The sequence below is a fragment of the Coregonus clupeaformis genome, chromosome 34 (genome assembly GCF_020615455.1).
Source record: "Coregonus clupeaformis isolate EN_2021a chromosome 34, ASM2061545v1, whole genome shotgun sequence".
In the NCBI taxonomy this organism is placed as follows: Eukaryota; Metazoa; Chordata; class Actinopteri; order Salmoniformes; family Salmonidae; genus Coregonus; species Coregonus clupeaformis.
Window position 1 is genome coordinate 32,797,227 of NC_059225.1, and position 23,006 is coordinate 32,820,232.

Sequence of the window (23,006 nt, forward strand, 5' to 3'; positions counted from 1 at the left end):
GTCATTAATTACACTGTAATGTAGACTGACCTCCTGGTTTTCATCTTTTCAGATTTACTGAGTCTGTTCTTTTTTTTTCTTCATAAATGTCCAGTCGTTTCCAGCATTTTTCCTGATCGGTATCAACGTAGCTCGGTGTTTTCTCACGCCCTCCGTCTGAGGAAGTATCCATGTTATTCTAAGGTTCTTTTGTTTCTCTGAAGTAACCATGGAGCAGGCCCGGTGTTGTGACAGGAGAGCCGAGGAATGCACTAACAGGAGAGAGTGTTTACGTCAATCCATCTACAAAGACACAGAATGAGAGCATGGTGGCCAGATTTAAGATAGACAAAAAGATTGAAGTTAGACAAAATCCCTTTCAGTTGAGACGGTGGGCCGGGACAGATCCATTGAGTTGCTATGACTAGTGTCATAGCGTCGATTATTTTCTGTACTAGCATCAGCCAGTCTCAGAGAGCTGATATGAAACTCACAGGGAAATATGTGACTGACTATTCTAACACATGGGATTGCCAGTAATACAACACCCACCCACTCATGCTGTGGCGGCAATGACTGTGACTCTAATTAGAACATTCAATAGCAAGACTGATAGAAAACAGTCTGTCAAGAAAGAGGCACCATGAATGATAAGAGATGCACAGAAACATCCCAAACAACTCATCAAGCTTCATGGTAACATTGGGCTTTGTCTGTACTGGACACCACGGGTACAAATAAAATGTTGATATGTACTATGTCCACTAGGTGGTAGAATAAGCCTTCATCACCCAACCTATTCAAAGTTGGTACAGAGTAGACGTGATACGTAACCATGAAGCTTAACTTGTGAATGTTATAACATTATGAATGCTACATTCATGCTCAAAACACTGAATTGTGAGACATGTCAACTTAAATAAATTCAACCATAGCAGGGCAGGATAGTTTTTTTATTTTTTAAATAACTATTTACATGACAGCTCTTTATAAATCAAATGTGTTTTCTTACACGACCCACAATATTTCTAAAAGAAAATGTTTCAACATGAAGGGCAATGTGATAATGAATAAATTACATTGATACCAGAAAATGTATGAATCACAACACTTTGATGGCTGAGCAACAGTCCCTTGGTTTGCTGTGATAATCACCTTTGACATGGTGGATGGTGTTTTCAACTCCCTCAAAAATCTAATAACCATGAGGTTCTAAACCCTTTCAATGGCATTATTGATATTATTCATATTACAGGACTTACTTTTAACTCTTAATGTATTATTCACATTTAGGACCATTCATGACCTCATTGATAAAACTTTCTGCCAATAGAAGAAATTGTCAATCATTAAAATGGTGAATTCAAGGGAAGGGGGAAATGCTCAGTTAAGGGCAGTTTAGAACGTTTGAGGGAGTCTACAGTATGATCAGTCAATCAGTGAAATCTAACAGTCAGGTTGAGGTTCATGATTCACAGTAGGCACAAACATACAGGCAGAAACAAGCGAATGCTAACTGCCTTGCAATGCACTTATCACAGCTCACATTTAACATTTCTACAGTCAGATATATTTCTGCGGCAACTTGGGTAAAGAGCCTTGAATAGAAGCACTACAGAAAAATGCCCCATCTAGAAATCCAACCAACATTATTACCTCAGTTATTCTTCCTGCTAGTCCATGCTACATACTGCCTAAGGAGGATAACTATCCCAAATAGGACTCTCCATTTTAATAATGGACATGATTAGGACAGACACATGGCAGCAAGACTGAGAATGATCATGTCGTGAAGAAAATGGTGAGTAACAACTTCACTCAACAGAATCAAACAAACACATTCTGAGAAATTCTGTGAGAGTGACCTCTAACAGTAATGTAGTCCGTATCACAAAATGGAACCTCACAGGTGGTCAACGCATCACTGCATTAAAAGTAAAGAGATGATGAACAAGGATGTGTGTAAGAACAACCCCTTGTATACACTTGATGAATGACAAATCATCATCTAAATACAGCAACTTCTAACTGTTTTAAGAGGCTCTATATGAATGAAATGCATTATTAGAACAGGACAACATTGTTTTAGAACCGTTTGAGTAAAACTTAGTGCATCTTTTCAAAAACGATGAATTGTGAAATGCTCTTTGTTTTCTATTGCTGTCAAGCTTAATGCATGTAAACTCTTTAATACTTCCAATAAAAGTGTGTTCCTTAATTAAAAAACATAAATAAAAATATTATTTGTCTCAAAATACTATGCAGGGATTAAAAGGGAGAATTTAAATCTTCGTTTAAACAACACCTTGTTGTTTTCAACCTGAGATTAAAAACCAACATTTCCCCTCAGAAGAGTCAGTACAGTAGTTTTTGATGAGTCTAAAAGAGCCACAATGTGCTTGTGATAGGATGTCCACGACAAGATTGGTTGGTTGGTGAGGAGTCACACTGGGCCTCAGCAAAAATCCACCTTGATGCAAATGGTTACACCAAATTTGGGCTTGGTTGGTCTGAACATGTTCCACTGACAAAGTTATAAACCAGGAACTGCGAGGTGCCACAGTAGTGTGTAGCAAAGAGCTTCCCGTCGGGCGTGGGGTCGGAGAAAGCGATCTCCTCCTTGCTCAAGTAGGAGCCATAGATGAAGTTGTTCCTGTGGGAGGGCAATACGAGAAGAAGTGGATGTTGAAGTTCCAACACTACATATTTTAATTATATACAGTGAGGGGAAAAAAGTATTTGATCCCCTGCTGATTTTGTACGTTTGCCCACTGACAAAGACATGATCAGTCTATCATTTTAATGGTAGGTTTATTTGAACAGTGAGAGACAGAATAACAACAAAAAAATCCAGAAAAACGCATGTCAAAAATGTTATAAATTGATTTGCATTTTAATGAGGGAAATAAGTATTTGACCCCTCTGCAAAACATGACTTAGTACTTGGTGGCAAAACCCTTGTTGACAGTCACAGAGGTCAGACGTTTCTTGTAGTTGGCCACCAGGTTTGCACACATCTCAGGAGGGATTTTGTTCCACTCCTCTTTGCAGATCTTCTCCAAGTCATTAAGGTTTCGAGGCTGACGTTTGGCAACTCGAACCTTCAGCTCCCTCCACAGACTTTCTATGGGATTAAGGTCTGGAGACTGGCTAGGCCACTCCAGGACCTTAATGTGCTTCTTCTTGAGCCACTCCTTTGTTGCCTTGGCCGTGTGTTTTGGGTCATTGTCATGCTGGAATACCCATCCACGACCCATTTCCAATGCCCTGGCTGAGGGAAGGAGGTTCTCACCCAAGATTTGATGGTACATTGCCCCGTCCATCGTCCCTTTGATGCGGTGAAGTTGTCTTGTCCCCTTAGCAGAAAAACATCCCCAAAGCATAACGTTTCCACCTCCATGTTTGATGGTGGGGATGGTGTTCTTGGGGTCATAGGCAGCATTCCTCCTCTTCTAAACACAGCGAGTTGAGTTGATGCCAAAAAGCTCGATTTTGGTCTCATCTGACCACAACACTTTCACCCAGTTCTCCTCTGAATCATTCAGATGTTCATTGGCAAACTTCAGACGGCCCTGTATATGTGCTTTCTTGAGCAGGGGGACCTTGCGGGCGCTGCAGGATTTCAGTCCTTCACGGCGTAGTGTGTTACCAATTGTTTTCTTGGTGACTATGGTCCCAGCTGCCTTGAGATCATTGACAAGATCCTCCCGTGTAGTTCTGGGCTGATTCCTCACCGTTCTCATGATCATTGCAACTCCACAAGGTGAGATCTTGCATGGAGCCCCAGGCCTAGGGAGATTAACAATTATTTTGTGTTTCTTCCATTTGCGAATAATCGCACCAACTATTGTCACCTTCTCACCAAGCTGCTTGGCGATGGTTTTGTAGCCCATTCCAGCCTTGTGTAGGTCTACAATCTTGTCCCTGACATCCTTGGAGAGCTCTTTGGTCTTGGCCATGGTGGAGAGTTTGGAATCTGATTGATTGATTGCTTCTGTGGACAGGTGTCTTTTATACAGGTATCAAACTGAGATTAGGAGCACTCCCTTTAAGAGTGTGCTCCTAATCTCAGCTCGTTACTTGTATAAAAGACACCTGGGAGGCAGAAATCTTTCTGATTCAGAGGGGGTCAAATACTTATTTCCCTCATTAAAATGCAAATCAATTTATAACATTTTTGACATGCGGTTTTCTGGATTTTTTGGTTGTTATTCTGTCTCTCACTGTTCAAATAAACCTACCATTAACATTATAGACTGATCATTTCTTTGTCAGTGGGCAAACATACAAAATCAGCAGGGGATCAAAAACGTTTTTTCCCCTTGAATTTTTCACCATTTTGTTGTGTTACAGCCTACATTTTAAATTGATTCATTTTAGATTGTGTCACTGGCCTACACACAATACTCCATAATGTCAAAGTGGAATTAGAGCGTCTGCTAAATTACTAAAATGTAAATGTAAATATGTTTTTAGACATTTCTACAAATTACTAAAAAATGTCAAGCTGTAATGTCTTGAGTCAATGAATATTCAACCCCCTTGTTATGGCAAGCCTAAATAAGTTTGGGAGAAAACATTTGCTTAACAAGTCACATAATAAGTTGCATGGACTCACTCTGTGTGCAATAATACATTTTTTACATTTTAGTCATTTAGCAGACACTCTTATCCAGAGAGTTAGTGAGTGCACACATTTATTTTGTATTTTTTTCATACTGTGTAACATGATTTTTTTATGACTACCTCATCTCTGTACCCCACACATACAATTATCTGTAAAGTCCCTCAGTCGAGCAGTGAATTTTAAACACAGACTAACTAACGGCAGGTAGCTTAATGGTTAAGAGCGTTGTGCCAGTAACAGAAAGGTCGCTGGTTCTAATCCCCGAGCCGACTAGGTGAAAAATCTGTCGATGTGCCATTGAGCAAGGCACTTAACCCTAATTGCTCCTGTAAGTCGCTCTGGATAAGAGCGTCTGCTAAATGACCAATTTATTTATTTATTTATTTAACTAACAAAGACCAGGGAGGTTTTCCAATGCCTCGCAAAGAAGGGCACCTATTGGTAGATGGGTAAAAATAAAAGCAGACTTAATATCGCTTTGAGCATGGTGAAGTTATTACTTACACTGGATAGTGTATCAATACACCCAGTCACTACAAAGATACAAGCCTCCTTCCTAACTCAGTTGCCGGAGAGGAAGGAAACCGCTCAGGGATTTCACCATGAGGCCAATGGTGACTTTAAAACAGTTACAGAGTTTAATGGCTGTGATAGGAAAAAACTGAGGATAGATCAACAACATTGCTGTAGTTACTCCACAATACTAACCTAAATGCCACAGTGAAAAGAAGCATGTACAGAATACAAATATGGAATCATGGTGTAACGAAAAAAGTAGCTGCCCTTTGCCTTGATGACAGATTTGCACACTCTTGACATTCTCTCAACCAGCTTCATGAGGTACAAACAAAAACGTCACAAAATGTTGTCATAATATATGCACAAACTCTTCCGAACTGTTTCGGCTGGGAAGCATGAGGACGCCTTTACCCCCCCTCGGAGCAAATTATGTAGATTTTTCTACACCCCCACCCCCAAATAAAAGTGTTACAGCTTTGATTCATGCCCAAGTAAGACTGACGGACTGACCTGAGACACTCGATCATGCGCGAAGCGATACCCCTCCGTCTCGTCATGCTGAAGACCCAGATGCGGCTGATGCCACAGAGGGCTGGCTCTGGGTTGGTGGAACAGCACCAGGCTCTCTGACGCTCAAACATCACCTTCTCTCCCTCCGAGCCCTCGGGCACCGCCTCCTCGATGACCCTGTAGCCCTGCACACGCAAATACAATCACATACATGCAACAACAGCGAATACCTCATTACAATAAAGTCTCTTGACTTCGCATCTCAACCCCCCTCCCAACACAAACACACACATTCCCAGCCCCAACCCCCACAGATGTCTTTCTCACCTCCTGAATGTGCTCAGCGATAAGGCACCCAGCTACCTTCTTGTCATTGGAGATAAACAGGAAGGTTTTGGTCTGGGAGGGACACTTGGTCTCAACCTGCTGGAAGCCCAGGTCATTGTCCACCATCTCTCTAATCTCCTCAACCTGACAAACCACCAAGAGACAGGCTCCGTGAGACTTCTTTGCAGGGTCGTATTCATTAGTGCACACCGCAGCAAAACTTTTTGCAACAGATAACGTTTTGCAACGAAAACCAGTGTTTCTTATCCCTCCCTGTTATGGTCACTTTTCTTTCTGTTTGATGCCTAGTGAATATGACCCTGGACTACAGGACAAATAAACTGTAGTGCTGTACAGAGGTTATTGGCACCCTTGATAAATATAAGCAAAAAAGACTGTATAAAATAAGTAATACAAACACTGAGGTATATTGTATGCTCAAAAAATTGGGACAATTATATTATACTAATACAATTGCTCAGAGAAATACATTTTGTTTAACCCTTTATACTCACGGGCATATACGGGTTGAAAATTGCAGATTTGGTCATTGATAAGCACCTAAATTGGAACGCAGTGGCTATACATGCCGTCAGAGCTCAGGTTTTCCGCTTCATAACGCTGTATGGGTTTTGACTGACAGCCGTTATAAACTTGAGCACTGTGCGTGACAAGAAGATGCTCCCATTCCTTCCGCTAAACCTATTCCCCCTCAGGAGGGAATCCTCAAAAAAGGGAATCCTCAGATCCTCAAAAAAGTCTACAGCTACACCATCGAGAGCATCCTGACTGGTTGCATCACCGCCTGGTATGGCAACTGCTCGGCCTCCGACCGCAAGGCATTACAGAGGGTAGTGCGTACGGCCCAGTACATCACTGGGGCCAAGCTTCCTGCCATCCAGGACCTCTACACCAGGCGATGTCAGAGGAAGGCCCTCAAAATTGTCAAAGACTCCAGCCACCCTAGTCATAGACTGTTCTCTCTGCTACCGCACGGCAAGCAGTACCGGAGTGCCAAGTCTAGGTCCAAAATACTTCTCAACAGCTTCTACCCCTAAGCCATAAGACTCCTGAACAGCTAATCATGGCTACCCGGACTATTTGCACTGCCCCCCCACCCCCACCCCATCTTTTTACGCTGCTGCTACTCTGTTAATTATTTATGCATAGTCACTTTAACTCTACCCACATGTACATATTACCTCAACTAGCCGGTGCCCCCACACATTGACTCTGCACCGGTACCCCCCTGTATATAGCCTTCCTACTGTTATTTTATTTTACTTCTGCTCTTTTTTTCTCAACACTTTTTTGTTGTCGTTTTATTTAACTTTTTTATAAAAAAAATAAATGCATTGTTGGTTAAGGGCTGTAAGTAACCATTTCACTGTAATATCTACACCTGTTGTATTCGGCGCATGTGGCAAATAAAATTTGATTTGATATTTGTTGTCTAAGTGAGGGAAATCCTGTAAATCGAGATTAGTCTGTTCTGAAAGATGAGACGTTGAGGATTATAATAGATACCGCTTTGATGTCATACAAGCAAACCACACACCCATGAGTTCAAATGTGCACTTCACATTTCCATATTTGAAAACTCAATTTACAGTATCAACGTTTATAATCGCCATGTTGGATCCACAGTTACAAGGATGACATGCGTTCATAGTCGTGGCAAGTAGGGGGGCGGAGGGTGCTGCAGCACACCCTGATAAATCAAATAAAAATATTTGTGAACTAGGCCTTCATTACTCCTGTATTAGCAGAGAAAAATACTCCTCTTATCTTGCACCTACTCCAACATTTCAATGAATATTCTTATTATGTTACTGAATGCATCAAGAGTATTTTCTGATTTCTTTATTGACAAATGCTGTGAAAAGTACAGTAAATGTAAAATGCACATAAAATCAACAGTGTAATGTTGGGATTCAGACCATAGCACCGCCTGGAGTTTGATAAACGGCATTGGCACTTGGATTGGAACCGGTGCTATGGTCAGAGGACATGAAAATAGAGCTCTTTGGCCATGCACTCCAGTGGTGGGTTTGCCGTTGAAAAACAGAAGCATATGCAGAAAAGTTCCTAATATCTACAGTAAAATATGGGGTTATTTTGCTACCACTGGTCCTGGGTCCCTTGTTATAGTCAACAGCATCATTTTAGTCAAAAACCTCGATGCCTCTGCCAGGAGGCGGACACTTGGCCGCAAGTGGATCTCCCAGTAAGACAATAACCCCAAGCACTGATCAAAATCCACAAAGAAACAAAATCAACATTTTGCAATGGCCATCTCAGTCTCCAGACTTGAACCCCATTGAAAACATGTGGTTTGAATTGAAGAGGGCAGTCCATAAGCGCAGACAAAGGATATCAAAGATCTGGAAAGATTCTGTATGGAGGAATGGTATAAGATCCCTCACAACTTGTTCCCAATCTCATAAAACATTTTTAGAAAAAGGCTTTGTCGTTATCCTCGCAAGGGGAGGGTGACAGAGTATTAAAAACAGGGGTGCCAATCAATGTTCCCTCTAAGCTGCGCGCAGCTCCCCTTGGACTGCCTTGCAGAAGAAATATCAGCCCATGCAGAGAAGCACGAGATTGAACTTCACTCAACTTTCTAGAGTTTTCCCTGTTAGTTAACACGATCAACGTTTCCCTTTACTGTGGGAATTGTGATCGAATCAACGCAATATTAGCCACTTTCAATGCAACATCCCGAAACAAAACGAACTACGTAAGAGATTTTCTTGTAGGCAGAGTGCATTGGAGTAGGATTCTATTGCATTGACAGGCACGATTCATGCCCGTACTCTACACAGACCGGTGCACGATAACCAATCACAGCTGCATTAGGCCTATATGCAAATAGACCATAAGCCTGATGAAGACCTAAGGGTCGAAACGTTATACATAAATATCACCTGAGCAGCAGTGTGCAGTGTTTTGGTTATCTGAGGAAAGTACCTGGATGTGCGTGTGTTCTTCAGCTTTTGTATATACAGTACCAGTCAAAGGTTTGGACACACCTACTCATTCAAGGGTTTTTCTTAATTTTTTACATTGTAGAATAATAGTGAAGACATCAAAACTCTGAAATAACACATATGGAATCATGTAGTAACCAAAAAAGTGTTAAACTAATCAAAATATATTTTATATTTGAGATTTTTCAAATAGCTACCCTTTGCCTTGATGACAGCTTTGCACACTCTTGGCATTCTCTCAACCAGCTTCATGAGGTAGTCACCTGGAATGCATTTCAATTGTAGCTCAGTTGGTAGAGCATGGCGCTTGCAACGCCAGGGTTGTGGGTTCGTTTCCCACGGGGGGGCAGTATGAAAATGTATGCACTCACTAACTAAGTCGCTCTGGATAAGAGCGTCTGCTAAATGACAAAATAAAATAAATAAAAAAATTAACAGGTGTGCCTTCTTAAAAGTTCATTTGTGGAATTCCTTTCCTTCTTAATGCGTTTGAGCCAGTCAGTTGTGTTGTGACAAGGTAGGGGGGGTATAAAGAAGATAGCCCTATTTGGTAAAATACCAAGTCCATATTATGGCAAGAACAGCTCAAATAAGCAAAGAGAAACGACAGTCCATCATTACTTTAAGACATGAAGGTCAGTCAATATGGAACATTTCAAGAACTTTGAAAGTTTCTTAAAGTGCAGTCGCAAAAACAATCAAGCGCTATGATGAAACTGGCTCTCATGAGGACCACCACAGGAATGGAAGACCCAGAGTTACCTCTGCTGCAGAGAATAAGTTCATTAGAGTCAACAGCCTCAGAAATTGCAGCCCAAATAAATGCTTCACAGAGTTCAAGTAACAGACACATCTCAACATCACCTGTTCAGAGGGGACTGTGTGAATCAGGCCTTCATGTTGAATTGCTACAAAGAAACCACTACTAAAGGACACCAATAAGAAGAAGAGATCTGCTTGGGCCAAGAAACACGAGCAATGGACATTAGACCGGTGGAAATATGTCCTTTGGTCTGGAGTCCAAATTGGAGATTTTTGGTTCCAACCGCTGTGTTTTTGTGAGACGCGGTGTGGGTGAATTGATGATCTCCGCATGTATATTTCCTACCGTAAAGCATGGAGGAGGAGGTGTTATGGTGTGGGGGTGCTTAGCTGGTGACACTGTCTGTGATTTATTTAGAATTCAAGGCACACTTAACCAGCATGGCTACCACAGCATTCTACAGCGATATGCCATCCCATGTGGTTTGGGCTTAGTGAGACTATCATTTGTTTTTCATTTCATTTCATTTCATGACCCAACACACCTCCAGGCTGTGTAAGGGCTATTTTACCAAGAAGGAGAGTGATGGAGTGCTGCATCAGATGACCTGGCCTCCACAATCCCCCGACCTCAACCCAATTGAGATGGTTTGGGATGAGTCGGACCGCAGAGTGAAGGAAAAGCAGCCAACAAGTGCTCAGCATATGTGGGAACTCATTCAAGACTGTTGGAAAAGCATTCCAGGTGAAGTTGGTTGCGAGAATGCCAAGAGTGTGCAAAGCTGTCATCAAAGCAAAGGGTGGCTATTTGAAGATTCTCAAATATAAAATATACTTTGATTTGTTTAACACTTTTTTGTTCACTACATGATTCCAAATGTGTTATTTCATAGTTCTGATGTCTTCACTATTATTCTACAATGAAAACATTTGTAAAAAGAAAGAAAAACCCTTGAATGAGTAGGTGTGTCCAAACTTTTGACTGGTAGTGTATATGAATCTGTGCCATTCACTTTGAACTGGACTGTTTTTACAGCATGAGCGGTCGTGAGTAGATGCACTCGTTTTGAGATCAAAGCGAGACCTACATGTTGCGATGTGTGCACATTTCAACATTTGTTCATATCCTTTGCTAGTTACTGAGTTATTAGTCCAGTTAGAAATCATTTGTAGTCATCAATGGGGGAGTGATTGCTTCCTACAAGAGCACAAAACATATGCATTTCTAGACATTTTTGAAAAGCGAGTCAGGTAAATCATTTTTATTTTTTTAAAGGGGCAGTGTTGTATTTTGAGAAAGGCTTGGATAAGCTAAGTAGCCAATAGGCAGAGGGTAGCATAATTTGCCTGATTCTCTGTAATAATGGTATGGGAATAATGTATTTTGTAAAGTGGTTTTTTATTACCTGTTAAACAAAATCTCTTTCTCTGTGCAATTGTATTAGTATAAAATAATATCAATTGTCCAATTTCTTTTTAGCATACAATACAGCTCAGTATTTGTATTATTTATTTATAGTCTTTTTTGCTTATCTTTATCAAGGTTGGCAATAATTATGGACCCCACTGTATATCAGGGGGTCACAAACTCTCGTGATATGTAGTGATGTGTATCAGGGGATTTAAAGTATACAGTATTTTAGATAAATAATGCTCTTATGTTTTTCATCGTATTACAGTAAAGTTTTTCCATATGTGATAATGTGTAAATTTGGAACCTGAAGCCCACATACCTTCTTCAGTGCATATTTGGGGTCATCTGGAAGGACAAGGATGATCTTGCCATCGGGGTACTCCCCCAAAATCCTCTCCTTCTTCCACCCCTGTGGACGGCACGACAAATCAGTGGTTTATAGGTTGAGAGATGTATGTGTGTGAGAGATGTTTGAGTCAGAGGGGACGAGTTGGGTAGAGTTGGCACACATAGCCTGCGTCCCAAATGGCCCCCTATTCCCTATATACAGAAGTGCATTACTTTTAACCAGAGTCCTATGGGAAGCATTCATGCTGTGGGTGACTGCTCCTTCTCACCACATATCTGACAGCACTGATGAACTGGTTGTGGAAGAGCAAATGCTGGGATTCATCCTCCGGGTTGGCAGCAGAGTACAGCATCCCACACACACTGCAGGTCACTGCGCCAAAGTGCTTCTGCCCTGCATCCTAGGAGGTGACACACACAGACTCCGGGTCAGTTCTGACATATTACCGGTAAATAGATTCTATCTAAATATAGGAACATCCTAGCCTAAGTGCCAGTCAGTTTGTGCCATCATGCCAACTCGTCACTCATTGTCATGCAAAATCTTTGGCTTGACAATGACAGCAAGTCAGTTGGCAAGAGCACAAACAGATCTGGGACCAGGCTAGGACCATACATAGTCTTTGAATAACACCACTCTATTACAAAAGAGAACAACTCAAAGTACAGTAATACAGTGGGCAGTATTCGGCAAAGGACTGAAACACTCACAATGATGGCTTGATTTCCATCTTGGTCGGCCTCCTTTAGTTTCTTGATTTCTTTCTGCAGACGTGTGTCAGAGAGGGGACTGCTATTACCTGCTGATTGCACGACCCCACTGCCATGGAAACACAGACATAGTTTGAATTGCTCTGGAAAATAGTTTTTTGTGCAGAAAATGATTTGGTCATTGCAATTTGAGTGTAAATTCTTACGAGTCAGAGGCTTTCTCTGTTGTTGTGTTGTCCTCTGACCTGACCTCTGGGGATGTGGGTTTAATCGCAGTAACTGATAAGTAAGAGACAGATTCTATAAGAAGCATGTTCCACAATGAGGATATGACAATGTGTTATAACACTGTTCAAACTGTCATTTGGTTGGTTAGTTGGATGTTATCAGACATGAGAGTACCAGCAGGCTTTTCTTCACACTGCTCCTTGTCAACAGAATCTCTTGGGGGCTCTTCTGAGGGAGGGGAGGACACTGGTGCTATGGAATCCTATGGAAAGACAAGAGGTTAAGAGGGATAAATTGCATCGCCAAAATAACTTTTGCCATGAAAATGGCTGTATGATAATCCACACTGCTTCTAACGTGTCACTGAAGTGCCCTGTACAGTTATTGAATGGGTTTTTAATATAATTTCTAAAACAAACCTACCATTCTTACATGCTAATAAAGAAAGAACAGGTCCAAGGATGTTACCTCATCTTTGCCAGTTTTGGGCGTAGGTGGTGCTTCTGTTTTGGGGCAAGGTGTAGGTACCACAGCTGCCTTCTGTACACTGGGTCTAGGCATGTCTGCCTTCTGTACGGTAAATTTGGAGTCCTGGGGAAGGAGGGGAGATGAGGACAGTTACAGTACCACACAAGACACACTATTTTAGATAAATGATAAGGATGTGGGTAAGGGCGTTGCTAGTGCTACACTCTAGCGGGTCGTGGGTTTAAAAATGCATGGTCGCTTTCAATGTCTGATAGCATAAAAAACAAGTCGCATAACAACCAAGAAAGTTATTTCAAGTAGAATAGTTCTATATAGTTGCCATTTTAGTCATTTAGCAGACGCTCTTATCCAGAGCGACTTACAGTTAGTGAGTGCGTACATGTTTCACCACCACACAACAGCATTGTAAAAACAACACTCAGCCAAGGATTATGTACTGACTGTGTATGTCGCTGCCTGCACGTGCGTTTGTGTGGACGTGAGAGAACCCACGGTGTTGTACCACAGTAAAAACGACACCATGAAGGCTATCACTGCACACTGGAGAGGTAACATAGCCAGAAGGGAAGGTGAGAGCAATTACCATGTCAGGTTTCCATATCACCAATGTAAACATTTAGAGGCGTCAGAATTCAGGAATCACTCTTTGAAAACATGCGCACACACACACACCCTGTAGCTGCCCATGCATGTTTTTCTAAGAAGCGGGGGCAGATTGGGGCTCATTTGGGAGTTCGAATTCCAAAATAAAAAAGCAATTTTTTGTTGGTTTAATATATCTCGAAATGGATAGATAAAAGCTTAATTTGTCATTTGTGTCACTTCAAAGTGATCAAAATGACGTTTTGACCAATAGTACAGCAGCTTTGTTTACAAATTGCAGGTCGAATATGACGCATATTCTTGATAAATTATCTTGCGCACATAGGCCTATCTGTTGGGCGTTACTAGTTACCACTGTAGCCAATTTTGCCATGGCGCCCTAATAGCAGCCTAAGCACAGAGCTCCTGTAAATGTGTACATATTTAGTTATTTCTTAGGCGTTTTTAATTGTTGATTTTTTAAATCAGCTCTTTTGTTTTTGATAACATTCGTTTTTATTGCATATATCTGGTGTCTTTGAGCCACTGATTTGCAGATTAACACTTCTTGGCTTGGCTAGCTAGCTAAAATGCATCTGGACACAGTACCAGCTTTTTTGGTTTCACCTGGCTGCCAATTCCAAAATCTCCCGAAACCAGAAATGGTGGACGGTTGGTTATGGGGCTAGCAACCCCATCCCGTAAAACCTTTGAGTTACAGAAACAGCAACAAATGACAATCCTACAACTGGATGCGAAGATCTCCCAGAGTCCCAGACTTGTATGACCGCCATCAGTGAAAGCCTACGGGAAACTGGTGATGTGAAGATGGGAGCACTGAACACCAAAAAACAAACTGCACGTTGGCTTATGGAATGTTCAAACAATGTTTGAGTCCGGAAAGCTGGCACAGGTTACCAATGAAGTGAGGAGATACAAGCTACAGATCCTGGGAGTGAGTGAAGCCAGGTGGACTAGCTCTGGTTCCACGAGAACCAGCACTGGAGAAACAGTACTACACTCTGGATGGGAGGGCGGACAACACCGTGAAGGTGTCGCCATCATCCTACAGAAAGGGGTAGAGAAAACTCTGATGGAATGGGAACCAATCAGTAGCAGAATGATAACAGCCAGACTTAATGGACAACATACCAAACTAACAATAATCCAATGTTACGCCTAAGATGAAGAAAAAGGCCTGTTCTAGAACACCTAGCGAAGACACCTGCTCAAGACCTGCTCCTCATCATCGGAGACCTGAACGCAAAGGTTGGCACCGACAACACCAACTACGAGAGAACAATGGGGAAGCACGGCTGTGGAGAGATGAATGACAACGGTGGGAGACTGGCGACATTCTGCGTCACAAATAACCTGGTGATTGGTGGCAGCCTGTTTCCCCACAAGAATATCCACAAGCTGACATGGTATTCTATTCTTAAGACTAAAACAGAAATTGGAGGAGTAGTACAGTAAACTCTACACACAAGTCAAAAGGCTAGTGAGACAAAAGGGCCTACCTGGAGGAGCTGGCAAGCGCAGCTGAAAAAGCAGCAGCAAGCAAACAGCAAGGAACAGTATACAAAATCACTAACCTAATCTGTGGCAGAAAATGTAAGTCAAATACAAGCAAGGCAATCTCCTGAATACAGAAAATGAACAGGAAGCAAGATGGACAAAACATTTCAGAGAAGATCTCAACAGAGAACCCCATGGATACAATTAACACACCAACCAAAGAAGAAATAATCCCTATTATCAAGTCACTAAAGAATGGGACAGCTCCAGGTCCTTACAACCTCAATGCCGAGCTGTTCAAAATCAATCCAGTATTGGCTGCAAAAAAATGTCACTGACATCTGGATGAAGGGTAAGAGAGCTTTGCCCTCAGAAACATCATTGAGCAATGTAGTGCGTGGCAACGTAAACTCTACATCAACTTTATTGACTTCCAGAATTAAGACCAACGGGGTTGAGTGAGAGAGAGTGAGTGGCTGCCAATTACTGATCTTCTTAGAACATAATTTGAGGTGTCGCCTGAAGTGTGAGAGGAATGGGAGATCGAGTAATACAGCAGTGCTGAGGCAGAGGGCTCGTAGTGAGGACGACTGGCTACTGTTCGGAAATTTGTGTGGTGAGCTTTCTGGCGCCCAGAGCTGCTGAGGCATCACCCAAGTGGGTGCTACACAGAGTGGAAGAGGAGAAGTCCAGTGGCTATAAGGGTCAGGCTGGTTCCCAGACTTGCCCTATACAAGATCATCAGCAGACTCCATCACCATCATCTACCATCCTCTGAACAGCTCTCTCCGCTCAAGCCATTAAAGTGTCCCTCCTCTCAATCTTCGGAGGATGCAGCTTTCAAAGACTTGGTCTCTATTGGTTGACCTGTCCTGATACAGTATATTGACCTGTCCTGATACAGTATATTGACCTGTCCTGATAAATTGCTTGTTTGTTTTTTGCTCTTGAAGAGCTTTGAGATTCTATGAAAAGCGCTATAGAAACGTAATAACTTATTATTATTACAACTAAGAAACTTACCTCATGTTTGCCATTTTTGGACATAGGGGTTGGTGTCTCTACAGCCTTCAGTACAGTTGGTACTGTCTTCTGCGAGGTAGGTCCTACAGTTTTCTGCACGGTAGGTCCTACTGTTTTCTGCGCGGTAGGTCCTACTGTTTTCTGCGTGGTAGGTCCTACTGTTTTCTGCGTGGTAGGTCCTACTGTTTTCTGCGCGGTAGGTCCTACTGTTTTCTGCGTGGTAGGTCCTACTGTTTTCTGCGTGGTAGGTCCTACTGTTTTCTGCACGGTAGGTCCTACTGTTTTCTGCGCGGTAGTTCCTACTGTTTTCTGCGCGGTAGGTCCTACTGTTTTCTGCGCGGTAGGTCCTACTGTTTTCTGCGTGGTAGGTCCTACTGTTTTCTGCGCGGTAGGTCTTACTGTTTTTTGACCCGTAGGTACTCCTGGCTTCTGCACGGTAGGTTTTGAGTCCTGTGGAAGGAGAAATAAAGAGGGTTAGAATTCATTTTCTATAATTAATTTCAATACCATTTTTGACATAAAAACTCATCCTTGCATTTTATAATTTTAGATCAATGTTCAAGAAAGTTACTTCATGTTTGCCATTTTCGGCCGCTGGTGTAGGTCTCACTGCTGCCCTCTGAATGGTGGTAAGTGTAGGTGTCACTGCTACCCTCTGAATGGTGGTAAGGGTAGATGTCACTGCTGCCCTCTGAGTGCTGGTAGGTGTAGATCTAACTGCTGCCCTCTGAGTGCTGGTAGGTGTAGATCTAACTGCTGCCCTCTGAATGCTGGTAGGTGTAGGTCTCACTGCTGCCCTCTGGGCTGTGGGTAGTACTGCCTTCTGTACTGTGGGTTTCGGCTCATCATCCAGTTCAAAGTCATCAAAAGAGTACTTGGGCCTTGCTTTGTAAGGCTTATACTCCACCACAGGCTTGGCCTTCTGAGCTTTCAGCCCGTTGGGCATCGGCGGGGGTACTGCTGGAAGCGTCCTCTTTCTTAGGGTGGGTCCCTTACTGGGGGTCACTTTGGGGGGCTCAACTTTGAGGGGCTCAACCTTAGTGGTTACTGCTGGGCTGGTTGGGGCTGGGGCAGAAGAGAGTGCAGCTACTGTGGGTGCTGCTGGACTGGCTGAGGGGGGTGGGGGTGTGGTCACTGGGACAGGTGCTGCTTCTGGAGTGGACAGTGATGGGGAGGAAGGTTTAGTCTCAGTCTCTGGAATCATCTTCTGATCGGACTTGAGCTTCTTCACCATGGTCCAGGACATATTCTTCTCCCGCTGCAGCTCCACCTGCCGCAGCCTTTGGAACCTGGTAAGCTTCTTCTTCTCGTGGATTTTGAGGGGTATCGTCACTTGGCTGATGAAGAAACGCCTCTGAGGTACCTCTGGAGCTGGGGGCTTGGCTGGAGCAGGCTCCTCAGCGGAGGGTGGAGAGGGTTCCTTGGGTCCGGCAGGAGCTGGAGGTATAGGAACAGTCTCAGCCTGTGTGACAGGCGGTGGGCATTCCGGCTCCTTGCTGGGTTCAGCCTCAACTGTTACAACCTGCTCCTCCTCCTCCTCCTTCGTCTTTATTAACATGGTGTCAGTGGCGATATCGTCTGCTATTTCTTCACATAGGGCCAGGAGGTTGAGCTGCCTGCTCTCTTTTTTGGAGGCGGCTGCCTTTTGCTCAGCTAGCGCTGCTAGTCTGGCTTTGGTCCTGGCCTGAGGGTTCATCTGCTGTTTCTTGGGTTTTTCCAGGCTATCCTGTGTCTTTTTAGCAGCTTCTTTCTTCCCACTATTTGTGCTGTCTTGGTTAGAGGAACTTGTGCATTTCTTTTCAGTACCATCTTCACTTTTGTCCACACTGCACTCTTCAGACCCTTTGGTTTGCTGGAATGTCTTCTCAGAGTTGTCTATGATTTCCAGATCACTATCCACCTCATCTCCATTCTCTCCCACCACCTCCACAACACAGTGGCCGATCTCCATATCCTCGACAATAATCGGGGTCTCGAGGTCTAAAGTACACTCAATGCTCTCGGTTACACCAAAGTCACGGTCTTTTTTCATGATTTCTAAAGAATCTTCTACTTCCAGAAACTCTTTGACATTTGAGCGCATTGTATGAGATAGGGGATGTTTGCAAAGACTGGAGTCCTTTAGAGCACTGAAAAGCACCTCTAGGGATGGAGACTTTATTTTAGCAACCGACTTTGTTTCTACACTTTCCCTAAGTTCATCTGTAGGGGTGGTCGTGGAATCTTCCTGGACCTCCTTTGTCTCACTGCTCTGCATCACCTGTTCTGAGACAGAGACATTGTCTGAAGTCTCCTCAGAGGATAGTTCTACAGGTGGAGACTTTACTTCGATATCAAGCTTGGTGTCTACACTCTCACTTACTTGATCTGCAGGGGTTGGCGCGGAATCTCCCTGCATCTCCTGTGTGAGAGTGCTCTGCATCACTTGTTCAGGTGCAAGTTCTGGACACTTGGTCTCTACACTCTCACTAACTTCAACTGTATGGGTCTCCTCAGAGGATGCTTCTAAAGGTGGAAGGGACATTATTTCTGCATCAAGCGTGCCATCTAAACGTTCACTTACTTCATCTGTTGGGGTGGTCAAGGAATCTTCCTGCACCTTCTGTATGTCGATGTATATCTGATTCACCTGTTCAGGATTCACCTGTTCAGGGACAGGGTCTGAAGCCTCCTCTGAATATACTTCTATAGATGGAGGCTTTATATTTGCATCAAGCTTGGTGTCTACACTCTCACTAGGGGTGGTCATGGAATCCTCAGTAACTTCATATGTAGGGGTGGTCATGGAATCCTCAGTAACTTCATATGTAGGGGTGGTCATGGAATCCTCAGTAAGTTTATATGTAGGGGTGGTCATGGAATCCTCAGTAACTTCATATGTAGGGGTGGTCATGGAATCCTCAGTAACTTCATATGTAGGGGTGGTCATGGAATCCTCCTGCATCGTCTCACTGCTCTGCTTCACCTGTTCAGGGACAGGGTCTGAAGCCTTCTCTGAAGATGCTTGAGTTTTCATCTTCACATCTATTGACTCTGTGACTCCCTTCCTGTCATTTTCCTCACTTTCACATTCAGAATCACTACTGCTACTATATGCTACTAAGCCTATGGCTGGAGGAGACAATATTTTTACATCGACCTTAGTCTCTAAATGTTCATTAACTTTATCTGTATGGGTGGTCATGGAATTTCCCTGCATATCCTGTGTCTCAGTGCTCTGTTTTAGCAGTTCAGGTACGGGGTCTGCAGACTTTTTATATGCATCAAACTTGCTCTCTACACTCTCACTAACTTGATCTGTAGGGATGGTCACTGAATCGTTCTGCTCCTCATGTGTCTCACTACTCTGGTTCACCTGCTTATGGACGGGGTCTGAAGCTTTCTCAGGGAATGCTGGAGGAGACATTGTTTTTGGATCAGGCTTGGTCTCGACACTCTCACTAACTTCATCTGTTGGGGTGGTCATGGAATTATTCTGGTTCACCTGCTTATGGATGGGATCTGAAGCTTTCTCAGGGAATGCTGGAGGAGACATTGTTTTTGTATCAGGCTTGGTCTCGACACTCTCACTAACTTCATCTGTTGGGGTGGTCATGGAATTATTCTGGTTCACCTGCTTATGGATGGGATCTGAAGCTTTCTCAGGGAATGCTAGAGGAGACATTGTTTTTGTATCAGGCTTGGTCTCGACACTCTCACTAACTTCATCTGTTGGGGTGGTCATGGAATTATTCTGGTTCACCTGCTTATGGATGGGATCTGAAGCTTTCTCAGGGAATGCTGGAGGAGACATTGTTTTTGTATCAGGCTTGGTCTCGACACTCTCACTAACTTCATCTGTTGGGGTGGTCATGGAATTATTCTGGTTCACCTGCTTATGGATGGGATCTGAAGCTTTCTCAGGGAATGCTAGAGGAGACATTGTTTTTGTATCAGGCTTGGTCTCGACACTCTCACTAACTTCATCTGTTGGGGTGGTCATGGAATTATCCTGCACCTCATGTGTCTCACTGCTCCGCTTCATCTGTCCAGATTGTTCAGGTAAGGGCTCTAAAGATATTTGAGTTTCCATCTTCACATCTCTTTGGGTCTCTGGGCCTATGGTGAACTCTCTGACTCCCTTCCTTTTATTTTCCTCACTTCCAGAATGACTACCACGAGACACATAGGGTATACCATAATTGTGATCCCTCTGCACAGGGTCCGAGAGCAATACTTCTTCATTCAGATTAGACTGTGACCCTTTACGCTTACCTCTATCCCCATTAGAGTATTTTCTGATGCAATGGGGTTTACGAGTTCTGATAAGCTCCTCATCGGACTCTGTGGTCTTGGCTGGTCTTTTTAGGTTTCCTTTAGAGTTGGGATTCTTTGAGGAGGCACTTGTGGCTTTCAGCAGCTTGGCGTTCTTTACAGGTGGATTGGACTTGGTCCTGGTGGTGGCCTTTTGGGTTGATTTTGTCTTGGAGGAATTGCGGCTGGACCCTGCGGGTTTATTTCCCTCTTTTAGTTTTGCTGGGGACTTTTTCTTATTCCTTCTCTGCAAAGGTGCTGCTCTATGGGGGTTGCTTGACGTTGCAGAGGCTGGTGTCGTTTTGTTGGATGGCATGGCGACTTCATTCTGATCCACCTTTCTTCTCTTAGTGTGAGGATCCTGAAAAGACTCTTGTCTTTTAGGGGCAGGCATTCTATAGAGAAAAAGGAACGCAACATATGAATAGCAATAGGCACATGTGTTTGTTGTCATAGTTATTATGGAACATGTATACCCAGTCAATCCCATTGAGGCTACACTAACCACTCTACATGGGGTAAGTAAGCTGTATGTGCTTCTGTCAATGTTAAGTCATTGCTAACTATCAGAGTAAGCCAGCCAATGACAGAGATGAACGTTAAATACTTACTCGAACCATGGGATATATATGGTTACTGATCAACTCTTTTACTGTAGCCTAATAGCTAGTAATTGGAATTTGCTAGTTAGCTAAGTAACAGCACGAAAACTAACTAGCTAGTTAGCCTGCTGTAATGAGCGCAACAGCTTAATACTGGCTGGCTAGACAGTTAGCTATGTTGTTAGCTAGCTGCAACTATATAACAAGAAAGCTAGCTAGCTATTGAGCTACCTAGCTAGTTACTCCAATAATCAAACTCCCATCCATTCACGATGCAGGCTAACATTAGCACGCTAGTTGTTGTTGAATCGATTGCAAGAAAACCACTTTGCTTGCAGACGATAGACACTTGGGAATTACCGTTAACGTTACAGCATAGCGTCGTAGCGAGTTAGATAGATAATTTTAGCTAGCTACAAATGCGCAAGAGCAAACTAAGATGCCCAACTAAATCACATCTCGTCATTTGTTATGATACTTATTACTATAGTAAAACTATTAAATAATCACATTCGTCACTAAAACTCACTTTGCTGTTTTGTTTTTCAACAGCAGTTTTTTTTTCCTTTCCCTGTGAACCAAAAAAGTGCTGTACTTCCGGAGCCAAAATGCCGGAAGTGAGGAGGCAGGGCTGTGGCGTGTTGAGCGTTCCAAAATTAGTGACTGCATATGATGCATACACTCTTGCAAAGTTTGTACTGATGTGAGAATAATTTAAGCGATAGTTATTCTTCTTCGATGAGGTTTAACGGTGGTTGGCATCCAATAAATGTTGCATTATAGCCACCTACTAGACTGGAGTATAACTCCCTTAAAAAATACAAATAACAAATAAATCAACAAATACCCTACCATATAACCCTACACTCACTAAAAACCCACCACCATACTCCACTATTTAAACATATTTAGTCCTTCCTCAGGCCAACAGCCTGAAAGCATGGGACACCATCACTTAACACACCTTGTAACTCTTCTGACATCAAGTCACGCACACCCAAATACCTCTCTGCAGCTGCCACCACAACCTCAATTTTCTGTTCCATCCCTGCAGTACTTTTGATAACCATTGCTATAAATGCTAAAAAAAACAATCTTACTGAAACATATATCACTTGTTGGCCTATCCCTCTGTACTGGTACATATCTACTACTCCTCTCAGGATCCCTCCCCCTTGACCCACCTTCCTCTACTTGATTCACTGCCTATCCATCTGTACTGGTACATATCTACTACTCCTCTCAGGATCCCTCCCCCTTGACCCACCTTCCTCTACTTGATTCACTGCCTCAGCATGACAACTTCAGCACCACTCTAACCCTGGAAACCTCAACCTGCCTCTCTCGCACCGGACATTTCTGATCCCCAGCCCTACTACTTTCCTCAATGCTACACATTCCTTTGTCTCATGCCCTTCTGCACACTTCTCACACTCCCTCCTACACACTGCTGCCACATGCCCATAGGCTTGACACCTGTAACAACGTAATGTATTCGGCCCAAAAGCTCGTACGGGATAACTTATATATGCTAACATCCCTTTGTCAGGCAAAGACTCAACATCAAAACTCAAAAGAACAGACAACGACTCTTCTGTTTCACCACTCACGCCACCCTGTCTGTCGCACCAAACGACGAGCATCACAAACACCGGGAATCTTCCCCTTCAGTTAGTCAACTTTTACATTTACCCCTACCCCAGTAATCACTCCTCTCAATGGCGCCCTTTCCTTGAGAGAAAAACAATCTACCTCTCTTGTCCACATTCGTTAAACGTGGAGCGCCTGCTCCCTCTGACCAGCAGAAACACAAACAATTATCACCACACCACTTCTAGTTACCTTCACCAATTCCACAGCACCAAACTCTGTTTTCACCCACCCTGAAACCACAAATGGATCAACCAAACGGCAAGGGTCCACTTTTCCAAAAAAACGGCAAGGGTCCACTTTTTCCACTCCTACTGTCACAGACTCATCTTTATCCTGACCCTCGATGCAAGACTCGGGCTCACTCTGCGTACTCTTTCTACCATTCTTCTTTAACAAATCACCTCCCTTTTTTCTGCCATTTTTAACCGACT

At 43.2% G+C, this 23,006-nt stretch overlaps 1 protein-coding gene across 1 annotated transcript; it reads right to left on the reverse strand.

Moving 5' to 3' along the window:
- Positions 1 to 913: 913 nt before the first annotated feature.
- On the reverse strand, positions 914 to 21,524 carry LOC121550026 (titin). Its single transcript, XM_041862089.2, has 12 exons — positions 21,452 to 21,524; positions 16,599 to 20,715; positions 16,028 to 16,477; positions 12,884 to 13,006; positions 12,590 to 12,677; positions 12,394 to 12,466; positions 12,188 to 12,296; positions 11,746 to 11,877; positions 11,448 to 11,537; positions 5,963 to 6,106; positions 5,636 to 5,820; positions 914 to 2,632 (listed from the first exon to the last, which is right to left on the reverse strand). The coding sequence occupies exons 2-12, from the start codon at positions 20,712 to 20,714 to the stop codon at positions 2,464 to 2,466; spliced, it is 5,679 nt and encodes a 1,892-aa protein (XP_041718023.2). The 5' UTR covers position 20,715; positions 21,452 to 21,524; the 3' UTR covers positions 914 to 2,463.
- Between the last annotated feature and the right edge of the window lie 1,482 nt (positions 21,525 to 23,006).

What these genes read in the sequence shown, in the direction of transcription:
- LOC121550026 (XM_041862089.2), bottom strand. Translation starts at nt 20,714, where the DNA reads ATGCCTGCCCCTAAAAGACAAGAGTCTTTTCAGGATCCTCACACTAAG. An exon ending in GTGTGAAGAAAAGCCTGCTG is followed by an intron (nt 12,467 to 12,589) that starts GTACTCTCATGT and finishes CTTACTTATCAG; the next exon opens with TTACTGCGATTAAACCCACA. An exon ending in ATGGAAATCAAGCCATCATT is followed by an intron (nt 11,878 to 12,187) that starts GTGAGTGTTTCA and finishes GTCACCTCCTAG; the next exon opens with GATGCAGGGCAGAAGCACTT.